Consider the following 23,198-nt stretch of genomic DNA (forward strand, 5'->3'; position numbering starts at 1 on the left):
CCCAGACCCCGGTAACCACTAGTAAGCATCTGTATAATTATGTATTCCTGTATAATTATGTATTCTTGTCATTTCATAATCAGAATATGAGATGTACTAAGCATGAATTTATAAAAATTAGAAGTCATCAAAAGTGAAATGAAACACTTGAAGATTTATATCTAGCCATGAATTAGCTAAAATGGACTGGTATTGGCCATTTTGAATCAGACAGTCATATGATCTACTATGCCAGGAATGAAAAATTGAAGAGGAATGGTGTCACATTCATCTTCAAAAAGAACACTGTAAGATTTATCCTAAAGTACAATGCTTCAAGTGACAGGATAATACCCATATGCCTATAAAGAAAACCAGGTAATACAATAGTCATTCAAATGTATGTACCAAACACTAATGCCAAGGGTAAAGATACTGAAGATTTTTATCAACTTCTGCAGTCTGAAATTGATCACATATACAATCAAGATGCACTGATAATTACTAGTATTGAAATGGAATCCTGGTGTGGCACAGTAGAATAAGCACTAGACTGCTACCTGTCAGGTTGGTGGTTCAAACCCACTGGCCACTTTTCAGAAACCCTATATAGGGTTACTATGAATCATAACGGACTCAACGGCACTTAACAAGAAGTTATTGGAATGCAGAACTCGGGAACCTAAAAGGATAAGGAGTTAGAAAATAGGGCCTTAGTGGTAAAAGCAACTCCAGAGATCCCACTGTAGAATTTTGCAAGGCCAAGAACTTATTCACTGCAAACAACTTTTTCAACAACAGAAATGGTGCCTACATACATAGACCTTACTAGACGGAATATGCAGGACTCAAATGAACTACATCTGTGGAAAGAGCTGATGGAGAAGCTCAATATCATCAGTCACAACAAGGCCAGGAATCAACTGCAGAACAGACTATTAATTGTTCCTATACAAGTTCAAGTTTAAGATGAAGAAATTAAAACAAATACATGAAAGTCAAAGTATGACCTTCAGTACTTCCCACCTGAATTTAGAGACCAATTCAATAGATTTGATGCATTGAAAATTAATGCCCAAAGATCAGATGAGTGTGGGACACCCTCAAGGCCATCAAGAAGGCAAAAGTCCATTTGAAAAGTCAGGAAAGAAAGAAAAGACAAAAATGGATATCTGAAGAGGCACTGAGACTTGCTATTGAATATAGCATTGCTAAAGCAAATTAAAAGAATGATGATGTAAAAACTGAACAGAAGATTTCAAATGGTGACTCAAGAAGACAAAGTAGAATATTATAATGAAATGAGCAAAGACCTGGTGTTGGGAAACAAAAAGAAAAGAACATGCTCATCATTTGTCAAACTGAAAGAACTGAAGAAAAAATTCAAGCTTCAAGTTGAAATATTGAAGGATTCTATAGATAAAGGAGCCCTGGTGTGGCACTGTGGGTTATGCACTGGACTGCAAAGTTGGTTTGAACTGCAAGTTTGGCAGTTCAAGCTTACCAGCTGCTCCTCAGAAACCCTATACAGGGTCACTTTGAGTTGGAACCAACCTGACAACACTTAACAACAACAACAAGCAAAATATTGAACCACACATGAAGCATCAAAACAATATGGAACAAATATACAAAGTCCCTTTACCAAAAAGAATTAATTAATGTTCAACCATTTGAGGAGGTAGCATATAATAAGGAACTGATGGTATTAACATCTAAGCTGCACTGAAGACTCTGGCAAAAAATTACCAAAAACAAAAACAAAACCCAGCTTTGGGAAACAGATGTTTCAACAAACAGATGCAATACTAGATATGTTCACTTATCTATTGCTATCTAGACAAGTGACTGGAAGAGATCCATATTTGTGCCCATTCCAAAGAAAGGTGATCCAATAGAATGTGGAATTATCAAACAATATCATTAAAACCACATATAAGTCAAATTTTGCTGAAGATAATTAAAAAATGGTTGCAGCCGTACCTTGAAAGAGAACTGCCAGAAATTCAAGCTAGATTCAGAAGAGGATGTGGAACAAGGGATATCATTGCTGATGCCAAACGGATTGTAGCTGAAAGCAGAGTATATCAAATAGATATTACTTGTGTTTTCCTGAGCATGCAGAGACATTCAACTGTGTGGATTATAACAAATTATGGATAATATCTTGAAGAATAGGAATTCCAGAACATTTCATTGTGCTCATGTGGAAACTGCACAAACCAAGAGAAAGTTGTTAAAACAAAACAAGGGAATACTATATGGATTATACCAACATGAGAAGAAACAAAAATTCTCACAATTAGACTAATAAGCAACATCATGATAAATAGAGAAGATAAGGAATATATCAGAATTTCATTTTACTTGGATCCACAATCAATGCCTATTGAAGCAGCATGCAAAAAATCAAACCACATGTTACATTGGACAAATCTACTGCAAGGGACCTCTTTAAAGTGTTAAAAAGCAAAAATGTCACTTTGAGACTAAGATGCACCTAATCAGCCAAAATGCTTCTTAGAACATTGGATAGTGAGACTTTTTCTCACGTATTTTGGATATTTTATCAGGAGTGACTGGGGAGTGCAGTGGGTCCATAGGATAAACATGGACAGCGAACCACAAGATTGACAGTTTGAACCTACCAATAGCTCCATGACCAAAAGATGAGGCTATCAGCCCCATAAAGATTGTAGCCTCAGAAATCCTATACAGGGTCACTGAGTCAGAACCAACTCCATGACACTTAACTACAACAACAACATCAGGAGTAGCAGTCCCTGGAGAAACACTTCATGTTCGGTAAAATAGAGAGTCAGCAAAAAAGAGGAAGACCCTCAATGAGACGGATTAATACAATGGCTGCAGAGAAGGGTTCAAACATAGTGAAGGTTTACAGGGCAAATTATCAGTTTTACATTCAACAAATAATACTTAGTTTCACTGCAATGATTACAATCCACTCTGTGCACCATCAGTCAACAGTATTTACCTTTATTCCCTTTCTCTTTTGTAATATATGCAAATAAAACAAAAAATTTACATGCATTTAAATGTCCAAAGGGCACACTTTGCAAGTCAGCCTCCTGCCCACAGGCACACAACCTTTCTCAGTCCATGGGCCTACAGTCCTAAACTGCTCTATGTCTCTCTCTGTACCATTGCCTCTGCCACTGTCTCTTCTGCTGCCGCTTATCTGGTTAGGATCTCACGCTTTACTCATGTTCTTCCCTCTTGAACAGGACCTCTGTTCCTGAAATGAAAGATGAACTACTCCCCTCTTTTAGTTACATATCTACTACATTTACATTTATGACAGTCGCAATTAGTCCTGCTAACAATTACTCACAATTGAATCATAAAATTCTATCACCACCATCCCAGACCCTTTCACCACACCCATCTGGAAAAGAGGAAAACTCTTCAGTGGGGATTCTACCTTACTCCTCTTATTCTGAAATTAAGCACACTCATGAAAGCTTGTAAACCAGCTACTTTATACATTAATAGCCCCCCACTTTTGATAGCATTGTCTGAGTTGACCATCCCTATCAAGCCAGTGCACTGAGGAAAAAAGTTTGATCCTTGATATGAAGAATCCTTCCATTTCAGTTGGAATTTCGGCTAACTGCATTCATAAACTATGGTCCAGTTCATCAAATTATAGCAATTGATGCTTGCTCACTGTATCAAACGTCTTTAACTTCATCTGGTCAAGTTCTCATCAATTAGCCATCTAAGCTAAGTCAAATGGGTACTAGCTGCAAGTTTGGGAGCTCTTGCGTGCCTCCCCCACTTCAGACCAGCTGCCCACTTCACGCTCATCTCCATCCCCCAGTGGCTACGTCAGTGTCCTTGAGCTTGGGAGTTCACATGTCTTCCTAAACTTCAGACCAGCCGCCCTTCCTCCTCTCTCTCTCATTTCAAGGTCAATGGGTGTCAATGGAACATGGCCAAATTCTGCCCATGTCTTCACTGCTGCATTTCCCCCACTTCCACTTACAAGTTGACCAGGGTACTCACTAGATTGGTGGTGGGTTCCCTTTTAGTTTCAGTCTTAGAAGGGGGTTTACCCTGATGGGCTGACTTTTCTTGCCTTGATGCCTCCAAGGCAAACTGCTTTGCTTGATATTGTCACAGCTGAATAGTCTGCTGTTTTTCTGTTAGTCTTTCTTTTAATAAGTATCTTCTGTTCTTCTAACCACTCGGGTTGGTCTTCATGTCTTTTCAGGTGGGAATGTGCCACCTCAGAAGGTTCTGGGTGTGGCTCAGGATTGCACGCAAGGTCCCCTACTCCCCAAAGGCTTAACAAGAAGCCTATTTCCCTGTCGTTTGTCCATGTTTTTAATGGATTGTTTGTGTTTATGTTTTCATGCTGTAAAAGTTTTGTATATATTTTGGATAGTAGACCTTTATCAGGAGTCCTGGAGTGGCACTGTAGGATGTGTAGTGGACCCCAAGGCCAGTTTTAACTGCAAGATGACACTATACCTTTTAAGGGAAAGTCAAGATGACAAACCCACCAACCACTTCTCAGAAACTCTATGCAGGGTCGGTATGAGTCAGAACAAATGACGGCATTTAATAACAACAGATCCTTATCACTGTCATTCCCAAAGATTTTTTTCCAGTCTATAGTTTGTCTTTTTACTCTTTTAACAAATCATTTTGATGAGCATAGTAATTAAGTTTTGGTCCCAGTTATCTATTTTGTCTTCTGCTATTAGTGCATTTATTGTTGTGCTTGATATTCTGTCATTTAAAAATACTAGATCCCATAGTTTCTCTCCTTTATTTTTTTCCAAGAACTTCATAATTTAGCTTCAACACTAGGTCCTTGATCCATTTTTGAGTTAGTTTTTGTGTATGGTGTAAGGCATAGGTCCTGTTTCATTTTTCTGCCTGTGGATTTAAAATTTTTCCAGTACCATTTGTTGAAAAGTCTATTCCTTCCCCACTGAATGGACTTAGGCCCCTTTTTGAAAATCAGTTGCACATAGATTCATCATTTATGTCAGAACTTTCTGTTCTATTCCATTAGTCTATTATTGATCCTCTCAGGCTGTTTTGGTTACTGCAGCTATAGAGCATGTTTTGAAATTGAAAAGCATCAGTCTTTCCGCTTTGCTCTTAAGAAGAAGGTTCATTAATCTTAATAAATTATCATATTGAAATTAATTTTGATTTTTAATACCTCCTGAAATTGTTTTTAAGATCGTTTTAAATGATTTTATCTAATTGTTAGGATATTTAATTTGCATCCCCCAAAGTTATCTAGACTTAATCTAAAAAATTTCCCTTTTCCCCCTAGGTATACTAACAAGCCACATGAGATGTTTTCAGGAGAGGACACCTTCTTTGGGGATGATTTAAGTGCTGCGAGCGACTCATCTTTTCTGTTGGAAGAAAACAGAAGTGACCATTTTGTTCATATTCCAAGTCAAATAGTTAAACCACAGAAATTAATGAGTAAATACGAAAATGATCAGGCTCCTGAAGAAATGGCAAGCCTCATTTCTGGTAAGGAATGAAAAGACATCATTGAAATGTTTAAATAATCTGGATCCTCATCTTTTAATACTAGGAAAGGATCAACTGTATTAAGGCTGGTATTAAATTGACTTTTTTCCAAGTTCAAGTTGGAGCAATTAACTACTGCTTTTATTGAAACTGAAGAAGTAAATGGTGACAGACAGACACCCACCACTAAGGAATTCACTGGTGTTCTCAGTAAACATCAGGAATATCCTGATGTTCTCAGTAAACTTTGATTTTTCTAGAAAACATAATTTAGAAAGTTAGTGTGATATCAGAAGAGGCAGTATAGAGAATATTAAAAAGCAAAAAAAAGATAGATGAAAATTAGGATTTCCACCTGGTTCATTCACTTGTAACCCTCTACTGAGAATTTGTATTTCCTCCCACATAGATAGAGTCCTGGTGTGGTACTGTAGGATAAACACTGGACTTCTAATTGCAAAGTTGGTGGTTCAAACTTCTTGAAAACCCTATCCAGGGTTGCTATGAGTTGGAACCAACTCGATGGCACTTAATAATGACAACCCAGATATACTGAATCAGAACATACATGTATACATAAGAATCAGCTGAGTAACTTGTTAAACTGCAGATTCTGATGTAGTATTCTGGGGTGGAAATGCAAGTTCTCATCAGGGGGTTCAAATGGAATGAACCTGTTCAAAGTCCTGCATAAATTCACTTTTAAAAGTAGGCCTTGGCTGGTGCTCAAGAGTTTGTGATTTCATGAGATCAGTTTTATTCTGGGATACCTGGAGAAAATAAAGGATTAATTCCCTCATCACCTACAGTATACCTTTTAAGGGAAAGTCAATAATAACTAGTCAGAATGTAATGATTTCAAACAAATAAGACACAGAATTTTCTTATTTTCTATATTTTCATTGATGAGTTTGAAATACTCAACAGAGTATTTGACCATTCTGTCTATACATTTAGAACCTTCAAAAACGCTCATCTGGCCAGCATGCAAATATTGAAGCATTAAGTCATAAGTATGATGGGTAAAGTATGCAAGGGTAAAAGAGGGCCAATTTCATGCTCTTAATATTCATTCTTAGTAGCTTCCTTGGATATTTTTTCATGTATTCAACACACATGCCCCCATAACTATAAATATTTGAACTTTATTTTTTAAACATCCAAACAGTCCTTAATAGAAAGCTTAACTAAGAATATATATATATTTTTAAATCATCATTATTGAAAACAAAGGCATCTTAGCTATAAAAAGAGTAAATATAGCGAATCTTGATATATGTAGTATGATGGCATTAGGTGTGTATTTTTTTTTTTTTAGTTAGAACAATTATTTTCTTTTTGTATAGACAAAGCCTAAAGAAGAGAATTAAATATTTGTTCTTTTTAATGGATGTTGTTAGTTTGGGATATTCGTTTTGATGAGAGGCTCACTATGATAGTCCTCAAGACAGAGGAATTTATTTTGCTGTCGTTTAAAAGACCAGAGAAGGTCTTTTGACAGAGTGTTAGGATAGCAAAATTGTCACTTGTGGTTGCTTTGTTAGATGGCTTTGTTTCCAAAGTCTAGTATTTCAAAGGGGTGAACTTTCTATGGAGAGACTGATATGACTACATATTAAAAAGATAAATTTCATCTTTGTAGCCATCTTTAATGACCATTGTTCAGTAGCGAAAGAAAGACTTTTTATTTGGCTTTTTAGATATCTGAGAATCAAGAGAAATTCTTGTAAGGTTCAATTTGGCTGAGGAAATAATTGTGTGTGCCTCTAGCAAGAAAAAATAAGCCTAAAAATGACGAGAGTCTCAGATGTGAGGACTATATATTTATAGATCCTTCAAAATAAATCCGAATATCTGGCCACAAGTGTTTTCTAGGGATTTGCATGGTTCCTTTCTTTGTTATCATCTAGCCAGAAGCCAAGAACTGCTGGGAAATTTTTGTGTAATGTGCTGGCCTTCTAGAGAGTAAATTGTGGTTGGGATAGTTTATTCAGTCACTGAGAGATGAGTTTTGATAAGTTCCAGATGTATTGCTCAAATAAAAGGTTGATAACTTTCACAAGGACCTCCATATACTGTGTTTATGTTATTCATTTATACTGTGATTCTTATGACTGATGGCTGACCTTTCTGCTTTTGAACTGAGAGGCTTGGGGGAAAGTCGGGAATCTTAACCATATAGGAATGTATAAAGTTCCCACAGTCCTCTCACAGTTGTACAGAAAAATAAACCGTTAATTGTCTCTTCTAGATATTTGTTGTTAAATGCTGTCAAGTTGGTTCCAACTCATAGTGACCCTGTATAGGGTTTCTGAGGAGCAGCTAGTGAGTTTGAATAACGGATCTTGCTGTTCAAACCAACCTTGAGGTCAAGTGCTTATCCTAAATCACCACACTAGGACCCCTTAAGTCTAACCCTACCTCTTCTCCTTCCTACCTGCCAAATTATTTTCAAATCCATCACCTTTCCTGGGCCTGCTCATTGTATAGAACAGCACAAGAATTATTTGTATCCAAATCTCCTGAAAATCTTTAGTAAATATGAATCCCTAATCCCTGCTCAGAACTATTGCTTCAGAATTAGGGGTGTGAATGGAGAGGAGAACGCTTTGATGTTTATAAAGCCCTGTAAGTAATGCTTATATGCCTTCAAGTTTGAGATTCATGATCTCAGTGGTTCTCAAAGTGTTCCCTAGATCAGCAGCATCAACATTAGCAGGTGGAAGTATATCAGAAATCAGATTCTTGGCACCTATCTCAGACCTACTGAATCAGACACTCGGGGGTGGAAATCAACATTCTGGGTTTTAATAAGCAGCACCGGTGATTCTGACAATGGTGCTTTGAGAACCATCCTACCAAATTTGGACTATGTTCCCAATGAAAAAGAAAGTAGTATCTAGTATCACAGAACAGAAATGTGACTTCCAAAGCATACCAGTTGTTACAACGAGGAATATGATTTTACTTTGCCCATCAAAGACCACTGTGCATCCATCCAACCAATCAACATCTAGCTAACAAAATGCTTTTAAGATCAAATTATATTGTGGTTATCTCTGGATAATATTATGCACTTTGACCTTGACATCTCCAATACAAAAGCTCCTTGGAAAATGCAGTCCCTCTTAATTACTTACAAGGGGAAATCTCTGAAATTATGTAATAAAAATGGGTGGTTTAATTCTAAGTTGTCACTATTAACCCAGTGGCTATCCTAACACTTTAGTCACAAACTCTATGTAATCCAATATTTAAGGATTACAATGTTTAAGATGGGCAAAATAATTTACTGTGAATGCTAAATGTTGACTCAAATTTAGCCTAGGGCTCATGAAGCTCCAGGCCTCAGGATAACTTCAGCAGATATTCTTTTTGTAGTTGTGCTTAAGGAAATTTGTACCGGAGTTTTTGGGTTTTGCTTCCCTTGCCCAAAGTTTAATATAATTCTGATCTACAAATCAGCTTTAAAACTAACAAATCTAGTATAATCTTTAGACTTTGGAACAGTCATAGTGTCTTAGAGCTAGAGAGGGTCTAGCAATCAACTGAGGCAATTCTGCCTTACTCCACCTGAAGAGACATTTTTCAATGTCTGGAGATACTTTTGTTTCAAACAAAGGGTGCTTCTGGCAACTAGTAAATAATCTATCATACACCTAGGTTGTTGTTGTTAAGTGCCGTTGAGTCGATCCCCACCCCATAGTGACCCTGTATAGGGTTTCTGAGGAGTGGCTGGTGAGCTTAAACTGCTGACCTTGCAGTTCAAATGGCTTTGCAGTCTGCAGCATTAACTCACAGTGCCGCACCAGAACTCCATAATACACCTATAATACACAGTAAAATATAAAACCTACAGTACAGAGGCCAGCCCCTACAACAAAGAAATCAAAGTCTGGTCAAACTGTCAATAGTGTGGAGGTTGATAAATCCTGTTTTAGGAAAAAATGAATTTCCCCAGTGTCATGGAACTAGCAGACCTAATACAGGGCCTCTGGAATCCTACACCTGCAGGATTTCCATTATACCTGCAAGATTCTGCTAATTAAAACAATTAAGACAAAATATAGTTGTATTGGAGTCCTGGTGTGGTGTTGTGGGCTAATGCATCAGACTGCAAAGTCATTTGAACTGCAAGGTCAGTGGTTCAAGCTCACCAGCTGCTCCTTGGAAACTCTATACAGGGTTGCTATGGGTCGGAATCGACTCGATGGCACTTAACAACAACAACATATATATAAATGAACCATCATATCTTATAAAATTAAATAAACCAAGTCCCAAAGATTTCCAGCAAGACGGCAGACTAGGCAGACAAGCTACCCAGGCCCTCTACAACAAAGACATGAGAAACTAAATGCCATAAATGTGAAGATAACCCTGAGCTTCAAAGGTGAGGAGAAAGAAGTGGATCAAAACCAATTAGAAAGAAGAAACTGAATGTAAACAGTGAAGAAGAAAACAGATGGAATGGTGAGTTACCCACTGGTCAGGCACAGCATGGTCATTTTGAACTTTTGCAAGCAATGTTCCAATTGAGACAGCAACCTGACAATCAATTCCAGTCACCCAGAACTGCACCAGCACCCTCACTGGAAGCTGGTGACCACAAAGGCACAATCTTCCTCTTATTCCACATACCCTCTTGGTGACCAGAAGTGTGACCAGCACCAACTCCTACCTACCCAATGGCTGATGATACATCTATCCCAGGAAGACTTTGTTCTACCTGAGGTCAGAAGCACACCCTTGTGGATTGGGTAACAGGTGTACGTTAACCCCATGTTTGGAGGTATACACTCTTAGTGTCCTTGCATTAGCAGAATACACAGTGCCGGGCTGGGTAGTCAGCAGGAACTTCTTATGGGATCAGGTATTCTACACTTAGGTGTCCTCTGGGCTGGCAGGAACTCCTTCTAGTAAAAGACACCCTACCACCCATGGCCTCCTTGGCTAGCAGTGCACACAAACCTGTATCATTGCCCTGCTTCTCTCTACTGCCTCCTCAGTCAACAGCAGCACTGCCCAGGTGCCCTGCCCCACCCTCCAGTTTTATCCATTTTCTTTTTCTTTCTTTTTTTTTTTTGCTTTTTTTCCTTTCCATTAGCTTGTTTTGGGCTTTTTCCCTCTTTTTTTTTTCAGAAATAGACTTTTATTTAAGCAATATTTGTATTGCATTTTTTAAGTGTTTTATTGTGAATTATGTGATAGTTTACATGGGAGAACATTAACTATATTCATCCTATCATATATCATTTCATTGCCATGACAATCCCCTCTATGCATCATCAAACAACAAAAAGGTATACCGTGCAAGCCTGCCCCCAGGCATCAGCACACAGCTCCTTTCCTTCTCTGGGTCTAGAGTCCCCAGCTGCTCCATCTCTCCAGGTCATCGTCTCTGCTTCCATTTCTGGCTTCACTGTTTCTCTGCGTAGGATCCTGCACTCTGCTCTTCTCCCTTGATGGTCCCAGGGCCCTCTGCTCCTGGACTGTAAAGTCAACCACTCCCCTCCTTTTGTTACATTTCAAACCCTCACAGTCAGTCCTGATAGTAATTATTCACTGTTGTACCATAAGAGTTCTATCCCCATCTCCTTTCATCAACTCTGCCCAGACAGATTGGATACTACTCAGTGGAAATTCTGCCTTCCTCCGAACCCTCATGATCTAGTCACTTCATGCCTTTGTAGCCCCCCCATTTTGGGTAGCTAATTCCAAGTTGCCCATCCCTATCTACCCTGTGTACCAAGGGGGTGGGAATGATGCTCGCTGAAAATATTTGTTCCCTCTTTGAGTTACTATATCCATAAGTATAGGTGAAGTTCATCAAATTGTACCAGATTACTTTTTTTCCCTCTTCTTTCTTGTTCTAGTTGAGTTCTGATCATTGAGCCATTGAAGCCAGGTCAGGTGGGTATTATCTGCAAATGTGGGTGTTCTTGTGCATATTCAGAGCTGTAAGACATGAAAGAAAATAAAAGGCAGTCAAACTGGCAAAGAAGAAGCAAAATTATCTCTATTGCCAATGATATGATCCTATAACATAGAAAATTACAAAGACTCAGCAATAAAATTAGTGGAACTAATCAAAAGATTCATCAAAGTGGTAGTGTACAAGATCAATATATAAAATGTAGTTGGAATCCTTTACACTAACTAAGAGAACTCTATAAAGGAAATCAGGAAAATAATATAATTTACAATAGCACCCCAAAGTTGAAACACCGAGGAGCAGCTGATGAGCTTGAATAACCAACCTTGCAGTTCAAACCAACCATACCCACCCATTGTCATCACAGCACTATTTACAGCAACAAAAAGATGGAAACAACCTAAATTTCTATCAACTGATAAATGGACAAACTAACCACGTTACATAGAGAAAATGGAATACTACGCAACAGTAAAGAATAATAATGAATCTGTGAAGCACTTTATATTATGGATGAACATGAAGTTCTTTATGCTGAGTGAAATTGCTGTTATTGTTAGGTATTGTTATTGTCAGCTTTGATTCATAGTGACCCCATGCTCACAGAACAAAGCATTGCCTGGTACTGCACCATCCTCACAATTTTTGTTGTACTTGAGCTCATTCCTGCTGCCACTGTGCCATTCCGTCTCATTGGGGGTTTTCCTCTTTTACCCTTATCCACCAATTTAGCATGATGTTCTTCTCCAGAGACTGTGTCCCTCCTGATAACAAGTCTAAAGTATGTTAGGAAGTCTGGCCATCCTGACTTCTAAGGAGCGTTCTGGCTCTACTTCTTCCAAAACAGATTTGTTTGTTCTTCTGGCAGTCCATAGTACTTTTTGTTTTCTTCTCAAACACCATAACTTCAATTCTTCTATGGTCTTTCTTATTCACTGTTAAACTTTCACATGCATATAAGGCTATTGAAAAACCATAGCTTGGGTCAGGCATACCTTAGTCTTCAAACTGATATTTTGCTCTTGAACTCTTTAAAGATGCCTTCTGTGAAAGATTTGTTTGCCTAACACAATATGTCATTTGGTTTCTTGACTGCTGCTTCCATGAGTGTTAAATGAGGATCCAAACAAAATGAAGTCTTTGACAATTTCAATCTTTTCTCCATTTATCATGATGTTATTTATTGGTCCACTTGTGAGGATTTTGTTTTATTTACATTGAGGTGCAATCCATAATGAAGGCTGTGGTCTTTGATCATTATCAGTAAATATTTAAGTCTTATCTGCTTTCAGCAAGCATAGTTGTATAGCCTGCATATCACAGGTTTTTAATGAGTCTTCCTCCAATTCTGAGGAAGTTTTCATCTGATCTTCCAATTCTTCTGTATATAACCCAGCCTAACAGATTATTTGCTCAGTATACAGATTGAATTGTTGCAGTTGTTTAGTGCAGTCTAGTCGGTTCCTACTCATAGCGACCCAGTATAGGGTTTCTGAGGAGCGGCTGATGAGCTTGAACTGTCAACCTACAGTTTAAACTGACCTTGCTGTCCAGCACATTAACCCACAGTGCCACATTAGAATTCCACAGATTGAATAAGTATGGTGAAAGGATACAACCTCGGTACATACTTTTCCTGATTTTAAACTATAGAGTATCCTCTTGTTCTGTTTAACCCACTGTCTCTTGGTCTATGTACACGTTCCTCATAAGCACAATCAAGTGTCCTAGAACACCTATTATTTTCAATGTTATCCATAGCTTGTTATGATCCACACAGTCAAAAGAACTTTGCATAATGAAAATAGCAAAAGTAAACATCTTTCTGGTATTCTCTGCTTTAAGCCAAAATCCATCTGGCTTCAGCAATGAAACCCCTCATTCCATGTACTCTTCTAAATCTGGCTTGAATTTCTGGCAGTTCCCTTTTGATGTACTATTGCCGTCAGTTTTGAATTATCTTCAGCAAAATTATACTTGCATGTGATATTAATGATATTATTTGATGATTTCTGCATTCTGTTGGGCCACCTCTTTTTGGAATGGACACAAATCTGGATCTCTTTCAATCTGTGTGCCATGTAGCTGTCTTCCAAATTTCTTGGCATAGATGAGTAAATTCCTCCAATGTGTCTTCAGTTTGTTGAAGGATTTTACTTTGTATTCTGTGAATTCTTGGAGCATTGTTTTTTGCCAATGCTTTCAGTGCAGCTTGGACTTCTTCTCTCACTACCATCAGTTCTTGATCATATGCTATTTCTTGAAATGTTTGAACATCAACCATTTCTTTTTGGTACAGTGACGCTGTGTGGACCTTCCATCTTCTGATGCTTTCTGAATCATTCAGTACTGAGGTCTGATTTTTTTTCTTCAGTTCTTTCAGTTTGAGATATGCTGAGCATGTTCTTACCCTTTGGTTTTCTAAATTCGAGGTCTTTGTACATTTTGTTAAAATAATTTACTGTGTCTTTTTGAGCTGCCCTTTGAAATTTTCTCTCAGTTCTTTGACATACTCATTTCTTCCATTTAGTTTTTCTATGTTCAAGAGCAACTTTAAGAGTCTTTTTTGATACCCACTTTGGTCTTTTCTATCTTTCCTTTTTAATTACCCTTTGCTTTCTTCATGTATGATGTTCTCGATGTCATCCTTCAACTCTTCTGGTCTTTTATCATTAGTGTTTAACACATCAAATGTGTTCTGATGGTCTCTAAATTCAGGTGGGATATGTTCAAGGTCATATTTTGGCTCTTATGGATTTGGTTTCATTTTATTCAGCTTTAGCCTACATTTACATATGAGTAATTGATGATCTGTTCCACAGTCTGCCTCCAGTCTTGTTTTGGCTGATGATATGGAGCTTTTCCCACATCTATTCCCAAAGATGTATTCAGTTTGATTCCTGTGTATTCCGTCTGGTAAGGTCCATGTGTATAGTCACCTATTATGTCATTTAAAAAGCATTTAGTCAACTTAGTAAGTCAAAAAAGGACAAATATTGTATGAGACCACTATTGCTAAAAATTAAGAAAAGGTTTTTCACACAAAAAGAGACATTTTTTGTTGGTTACCAGCCATAAGAGGGGGAGGAGGGTTAATCACTAAATAGAGGGTACATGTGTATTAACTTGGGTGAAGGAGAAGGCAATATATAATAAGGGGGTGGCCAACAAAACATGATGAAGACACAGGTAGACACTGGGAGGAGTACAGGAGTTAAAGGCAACATAAATAAACATTATATTCACAGTCCTGCAATAGCAGTAATGATAATTTATGAGCAGATATATAGATAAATATGCAAGCTGAACAGGTGTGGGAAAGAGAATGGGTCTATAACCGTGAATATGTATAGGCTTGGAAAAGGATATTTTTATTTACATATTATGCAATTTTATCTATGAATATATGAGGGGGGTTAAAAAAGTTAGTTGAAAACTTTGTTTATCTTTTAATTCTATTTTCCCACAATTTTTTAAAAGCCTTCTTATAGCAGAGCTTCCAGGGGTAAAATTATGAAAACTTCTTAGCCATTTGACTTGAAAGAATGAATTGCTGGGCCAGAAAGCTCAGGACCATGATTCTGGGGGACATCAAGTTCAATTGACACAACACAGTCCACAAATAAAATATTCTATATACTACTTTGGTGAGTAATGACTGGGGTCTTAAAAGCTTGTGAGTGGTCACCTCCTAAGGTGCAACTATTGGTGTACTCCATCCAGAGCAAAGGAGAGAGAAGAAAATAAAAATGCATGGAGCCATTTAGTCCAAAGGACTAATGGATCATGTGAACCTCAGCCACCCTGACTTTAGAGACCAGAAGAATTAGATGTTGCCTGGCAACCACTGCAAACCACTCTAAAAGGGATCACATTAGAAGATCCTGTATAGAGTGGAAGAAAAATGTGGAACAAAACTCAAAATCATAAAAAGAAGAAAAAAAAGAACAGATTTATTTGTCTGACAGAGACTTTTATTCATTCTATAGGCCTGGAACTGAACACTTCCATGGTTCAATTTTCAGCCAAACAATATACAGGTCTATAAAGTGAACTGTAATACTAAGACAATATGCACTCCTTAGAGCAATAAGTCATTTGAGATCAAAAGGGCAACATTTTCCTAAAGACAAAGTTCAGAAAGCAGGAAGGGTTAGAAAACCAGGAAGAAAAGAAATGGGAACATAAGGAAAAAGTAGAAAATAGGAAACAGAGAGAAAGTGGGAATTTGAATCAGTGACATGAAACAAAATGTGTATGCATTTTTGAATGGGAAGCTTAATTTGCTCTCTAAACCTTTACCCAATTCACAATAAAAGCTTTTTTTTTTTTTTTTAAAGGGCCCCCAAATGAAACAGTTTAGTGCACTGAGCTACTTTAGTATGGGTTATGTTCTTTTTCCCATCTGCATATATGCTTATATAGTTTTATTCAATTGTATATTCTGCTTTTCATGTAATATTGTAATAACATTTCCCATATTGCTTCAAGTTTCATACCAATTTTCCTAAATATCTGCATGTTTCTTTAAATGAATGAATGTATTTAACCATTTTCCTCATTGAATAACTTATCATGCTTCTAATTTTTGCTGTCATATATTAAACTGAAATATATGTCATTACTTCTGCTAAATTTAAATTCTATACTGTCATCAAATAACTTGGCGTTTGAATCATTTCATGGTATACCAATTGAATGTTCTCCTTTCATTTCATGACACATGAAGAATCACCAACAGAATTGTGCCCATATCTGAATTGTAATGACATATTTCATGAAATCTTTAGGAAATCTCAACCATCATAATGCTCATTTGTGAATAAACAGAATCTCCTGTCATTTCATTTTAAACTATAGACACAGGTATATATTTTGTGTATTGTTTTAGGTTCATTTGTTTTCCTCAAAGGTTTTGCAAGACTAATGTGAACTGAAAATTCAGTGTATGTGAACTATTTTAATTGAAATGTGCACTGAGTTTGCTTCTGTATGTCTTATGCAAACATTTGTTGTAGCTAATAAAGAAATGTTCTAAATTTCTGGTTATATCTTATTTCATGTGGTCCCATGCCTAATAGAAAAAAACCCCATGAATACTGGAAGTGGTGACAGAGGTAGTGATGATGATAATGTTAGTGTTGGTCATGGTCACAGTGAAGACAATGGTGCAGTAAATGTTTGATATTACTGATGCTGGTGGTAGTATTATTGGTGATGGAGATGATGATGATGGAGGTAGGTGTATGAGCATGGAGTGGTTGTGATGGTGATGATGATGGTGGGGAGTGATGGTGATGGCAGTGGTGGTGGTGGTGGAGGTGGTGGTGGAGAAAGAGGTAGAGGTATGAGGCTAGGGTTGTAGTCATAGTGATAGTGGTGGTGGCAGTGATGCTGCTGGTGGTGGAGATATGGTAGTGGAGGTGACATTGGTAGCTCTTATTGAGAGCTTACTATTTGTAGGTACCCCGTTATGCATTTCCATAGATTTTCCATCATCATTCAGGCATTCTTTCATGGAACAAATATATGTTTTAGGATGCTGTTATAAATTAATCCCTGAGCTATGCTCTTGGGGGGCTAGGAAGATTAAAAAAAGACACAGATGCTGTCTTCAAGGTACTTGTAGTCGGACAGTATATTCTGTATGTACAAAAATGCCTAATACCAGTCAGAAAGTGTTCAGTTCAATTAAAAGTACATATAGAATGCTTTAGGGGCTCAACATTCATTATCTGCAGCATAATTCTCAAAGCATTTTTGCACACACTGTCTCATTTGATCATGTGTGATGAACAATGGTGGCTACAGAAGCTATTATCTATTGAGTGCTGCTATGTGCTGGGTATCACGCTAAGCAGTTCACATTCATGATTTCAATTAATCTTCAGAAAATCATCATCATCATCATTCTTCTGTTTTACAGGTGGAAACACTAATGCCCAGATTAAAAACCTCACTCAAAGTCATATACGAGCTTATAAGTAGCAGAACCAGGATTCAAACCCATGACTATTTGCACCCAATAACTAACTTTCCACCAAGAATACCATGATGTCTGGTGATGGCATTATGCCTATTTACACCCAATTTTCAAATGTGAAAATACGTTAATTCATACCATCATGTGGGAAAGTTATTTTTAAATAATTTTGGTGGCACAATTCTATTTCTTAAATTTATTTCAAAAACAAAAGCACTTATAAACTCATCTAGAGCCCATATAGCACAGAATAAGTCCATTAAAATTTTATGTGCCAGATCCAGATGAGTTAGGTATAATCGATTCCTAAGGCATCCATCTTCCTCACGATGCTGGTACCTTTCTGCAGACTGATGTTTCAGAGTATGGAGTGGTCCACAAGATTCTGTCTCCCCAACTAAGTATCAGCCACTCATGTAAGAAGTAATTTGTGTACCTAATCTAAAAAGATCTAGACTAAGAAATACATATATTCTAAGTCTTTGGGGGAAAGGAGAAACTCTATATTAAAGACAATCTCTCCTACTTGTTCAGGCAGATGGAGGAAAGCAGACCTCAAATAGCAAAACAAGAGAATTTAAAACATGTATGTATTTCCCATTGATATAAAACTAGTGACAGACAACCGGATACACAATTATGAGTACCTGCCCTGCTGCCCCAGCCCAGGCTCTTTGAATTTGAACAGTGACCCCACCAGACAGGAGGAAGGACAAAGCTGAGTTAGTGATATTAACTGGAGAGGTGTATAAATTATTCCCAACTCCTCTGAGATTAAAAATGCATGAAAATAGCAGAATGAGTTTTCTCATGTCAGAGAATGTGTGCACACATGTGTATTTGTGTGTATACTACAGCCAAATTATGCCAGCTAATGTTGCATTTTTCTTTATAGAAATTCTAGTTTGCATGATATAGTAAGGAAGATTTTTAACTATCTGTGACTGTTCTATTTTACCCCCTTCTGGAGTATTTGGGTTTTGAGGAATTCTGTGGTGCAATGGTTAAGTGCTCAGCTGCTAATCGAGGGTTGGTGGTTTGAACCCACCAGCAGTTCTGTGGAAGAAAAGACAAAGTAATCGCCTCCTTTAAAGAGTTCAGCCTATTGCAACTGCCAACCACTCTGAAAGGGATCATGATTGGAGCTCCTGGATAGAGTAGGATGAAAATGTGGAGCAAAATTCAAAAGCATGAACTAGACCAGGTTTACTGATCTGATAGACAGGTGGAAACAGGTGGCCATTAGACATACTTCAGGTCTGAAACTAAACTCACCCCCTTCACTAAACTTTCAGTCAAACCTTTAATGTGAACAACAGACCTTTAATGTGAACAACAACTCCAGGGAGTTATACATTCGTTAGAACAATCACCCATAAGAGATCAAAAGGATAGCATTCTCCCAATGATAAAGCTCAAAGGGCAGGAAGGAGTAGGAAAAGGACAAACAGAAAAGGTAAACAGAGGAAGAAAGTGGGAAGAGTACTGTTACATTGTGGGGACAGCAATCAATGTCAGGAAACAAAACGTGTACGAATTGTTCAATGGAAAACCAATTTTCTCTATAAGGTTTCACGCAAATCACAACTGAAAACTTAAAATATTTTAGCTAGGAAGTCTTACGAGAAAATTCTACTCTGTTCTATAAGATCACTATGAGTCAGAATCTACTCAATGATACACAACAAAAGCAACTTAAGATAGAGGAGCCTGGGTGGCAAAAGCAGTTTGCTAACATAAAGAGTGGTGTTCAAATCCACAGCAACTTCATGGAAGAAAGGCCTGGGACAGCCAAGAAAGTGCCACAGAGAACAGTTCTAGTCTGTAGTACGTGCTGTTGCCATAAGTCACAGACTGACTTGCGGCAGCTAGAAAAAACAATGTAGTTTATGCCAGGCACTTTGTCCACCACTCATCTGTCAGTTTGTAGTACTGTGGCGGCTTGTAATATTGCAAGGATATTGGAAGCAACACCTCTGGGTCAACCATGGTGGACAGGTGCCAGAGGAGTTTCCAAACGAAGACTTGAAAGAAAGAAAGGTGGATAACTTCTGAAGAGTTAGCCACTGAAAATCTTATGAATAGCAATAGAACACTGTCAGAAGAATACGACTCTCAGATTGGAAGGCACTCATAATAGAAGCGCTGCCTACTCAAAGTACAGTTACCGTAATGATGTTAATGGAGCAAAGCTTTAAGGACCTTCATTTGTTGATGGGGCACAATTCAAAATGAGGAGAAATAGCTGCAAACAGTTTAAAATTATAAATCCATTAATAATAGGAACATAGAATGTATGAGGTATGAAGCTAGAAAAATTGGAAGTTGTCAAAAATGAAATGGAACTCATGAAGATCAGTATCATAGGCATGGTTGTTGTTAAGTACTGTCGAGCTGGTTCTGACTCATAGCAGCCCATTATAGGGTTACCAAGGAGCAACTGGTGAATTTGAACTGCAGACCTTGTGGTTCAAACCGACCTTGAAGTAGAGTGCTTATCCTATGATGCCACACCAGGACTCAATCATACACATAAGCAAGCTGGAATGGACTGGTATTGACCATTTCGAATCTGACAATCATATTGTTTACTATGCCAAGAAGAACACATTGAAGAGCAATGATTTAATAATCATCCTCAATAAGAACATTTCCATATCTATCTTGAAGTACAATGCTATCTGTGATCGGATAATATACATGTGCCTACAAAGAAGTTCAGTTAATACCACTATTACTCAAATTTATGCACCAACCATTAAAGCCAGTAATGATGAAAGTGAAGAGTTCTAACAATTTCTTCAGCCTGAAATTAACCAAGCATGAAATCTAGATTTATTGGTTATTACTGGTGATTGGAATGTGACTACTGGAAAAAAAGAGGAAGGATTAATATTTGGAAAAGATGGCATTAGTGATAGAAATTATGCTGGATGGTAGAATTTTGAAAGACCAATGACTTAATTGCAAATACTTTTTTTCAACAACATAAAAGACTAATATACACATGGACCTCACCACATGGAATATACAGGAATCAAATTGACTACATCTGTGGAAGGAGGTGGTGGAAAACATCAGTATCAGCAGGCAAAACAAAGCCAAGTGCTGACTGTGGAACAGACCATCAATTACTCATATTCAAGTTCATGGTGAAGCTGAAGAAAATGAAAGCAAGTTCATGAGAGCCAAAATATGATTTGAATATATCTCACTTGGATTTAGAGACTATTTCAAGAAAAAAATTGATGCATTCAACATTGAGGACCTGAGTTGTGGGATGACATCAAGAACATTATACATGAAGAAACCAAAAGGTCATTAAAAAGAGAGAAAAGAAAGAAAATGCCAAGGTGGATGTTAGAAAACACTCTGAAACTTACTCTTGAATGTAGAGAAGCTAAAGTGAATGGAAGAAATGAGGAACTCAAAGAACTGAACAGAAAGTTTCTAAGGGCAGCTTGAGAAGACAAAATCAAGTGTTATAATGAATGCATACACTTGGAGTTAGAAAACCAAAAGGGAAGAACATGCTCAGCATTTCTCAAGCTGAAAGAACTGAAGAAAAAATTCAAGCCTCAACCTGCAATATTAAAGGATTCTATGGAGTCCTGTGTCGCTGTGCGCTAATGCGTCAACCTGCAAAATCATTTGAACTGCAAGATCAGTGGTTCAAGATCACCAGCTGCTCCTTGGAAGCCCTATACAGGGTCACTAGTGGTTGGAATAGACTCAATGGCACTTAACAACAACAACAATGGGTAAAATATTGAATGATGCAGAAAGCATCAAAAGAAGACAGAATACACAGAATCACTGTACTAAAAAGAAATTGTCTATGCTCAACCATTTCAAGAAACAGCATATGATCAATAACAAATGATACTAAAAGAAGTCCAAGCCGACTGAAATCATTAAAGACTTCAAAACACAAGGCTCCAAAAATTGACAGAATACCAACTGAAATCTTTCAACAAACTGATGCAGTACTGGAGGCCTCCACTTATCTATGCCATGAAATTTAGAATACAACTACCTGGCCCACTGATTGGAAGAGATCCATATTTGTGCCCATTCCAAAGAGAGGTGACACAACAGATTGCAAGAATCACTGAACAATATCATTAGTATCACATGAGAGTAAAATTTTGCTGAAGATAACTCAAAAATGGTTTCTACCATACATTGACAGGGAATGGCCAGAAATTCAAGCCAGATTCAGAAGAGGACATGAAACTAGAGATATCATTGCTGATGTTGATGGATCTTGGCTGAAAACAGAGCATACCAGAAAGATGTTTAATTGTACTTTATTGACTATGCAAAGACTTTTGACTGTGTGGGTCATGACAAACTAAGGATAACATTCCTAAGAATGGGTATTCCAGAACACTTCACTGTGCTCATGAGGAAACTGTACCTAGATCAAGAGGCAATCATTAGAATAGAACAAAGGGCCATTGAAGGGTTTTAAATCATGATAGGTGTACAGCAGAGTTGTATACTTTTACCATTCTTATCCAATCTTTATGCTGAGCAAATAATTCAAGAAACTGGATTATGTGAAGGAGAACATGACATCAGGATTGGAGGAAAATGTGATATGTAGAATTGCTAGAAGTGAAGAGGACTTAAAATATTTACTGATGAAGATCAAAAGTTACAGCCTTCAGTATGGATTGCACATCAATGTAAAGAGAACAAATGTACCAATGAAAAACTCTATGATAAATGTAGAAAAGGTTGAAGTTGTTGAAGATTTCATTTTACTTGAATCCTCAATTAACACTCATGGAAGCAGCAGTCAAGAAATCAAACAATATAGTGCATTAGGTAATTCTGCTGCAAAAATACCTCTTTAAAGTAAAGTATTCAGAAGCAAAGATAAATCAGTTTGAGGACTAAGGTGAACCTGACCCAGGCCATGGTATTTTCAATTGCCTTATATGCATATGAAAGTTGGAAAGTGAATAAGGAAAACTAGAGTAGATTTGATGCATTTGAATTATGGTGTGGGTGAAGAATACTGAATGTGCCATGGACTGCCAGAAGAACAAACAAATCTGTGTTGGAAGAGAAGTCTGGACGGGGAAACTTCATCTCTCATACTTCACACATGTTTTCAGGAGGGACCAGTCCCTAGAGGACATCATGCTTGGTAAAATGGAGGGTCAATGAAAAAGAGGTAGACCCCCAACATGATGCATTGATGCTGTGGTAGCAACAATTAACTCAAATGTAACAACAATTGTGAGGAAGGCATAGAATCGGGCAGTTTCTTTCTTCCTTTTTTTAACTTTTTATTGTGAATTGAGTGGAGGTTTACAGACAAGATCATTTTTACATTCAAAAAAATCATACACTCTATTTTATTTCAATGATTGCAATCCCCTTCATGCAACAACAGTTATTCTACTTCCTCCCTCTGATTCCTACTTCCATTCCACCCACCTTCCCATCCCTTCTCAACTTTGTCCTTAGGTGAATGTTGACCGTTTGATTTTGAACAGCTGACCATCCCATAGTGAGCATACTGCACTAGTGTTTTAGTACCCACTACACATCCATCAACTGCTTAGTTGAAAATTGGGCAATGAAGGTGAGTTTCTTTCCAGACCTTAATGGTAGTCAAGGGTCATTATAGTCTCAAATTGCTTGAGTTTCTTTCTGCCCCAGTAAGCCCAGTTCTTTTTATTATGAATAATTTTTTGTATTACTCCACATTTTCTCCCATTCTGTCTTGGATCTTCTTTCAGAGCCACTGATGGTAGTATTTAT

General features: G+C 37.5%; 1 protein-coding gene across 1 annotated transcript in view; it reads left to right on the forward strand.

The window, feature by feature from the left end:
- The window catches only part of COL6A5 (collagen, type VI, alpha 5), a 135,789-nt gene that overhangs the window by 100,396 nt on the left and 12,195 nt on the right, over positions 1-23,198 (forward strand). The window contains exon 36 of the mRNA XM_006846633.1: positions 5,294-5,502. Coding sequence (XP_006846696.1) covers positions 5,294-5,502 — 209 coding nt within the window. The remainder of the gene's footprint in view (positions 1-5,293; positions 5,503-23,198) is intronic.

The sequence above is a fragment of the Chrysochloris asiatica genome, unplaced genomic scaffold (genome assembly GCF_000296735.1).
Source record: "Chrysochloris asiatica unplaced genomic scaffold, ChrAsi1.0 scaffold00028, whole genome shotgun sequence".
Taxonomy (NCBI): Eukaryota; Metazoa; Chordata; class Mammalia; order Afrosoricida; family Chrysochloridae; genus Chrysochloris; species Chrysochloris asiatica.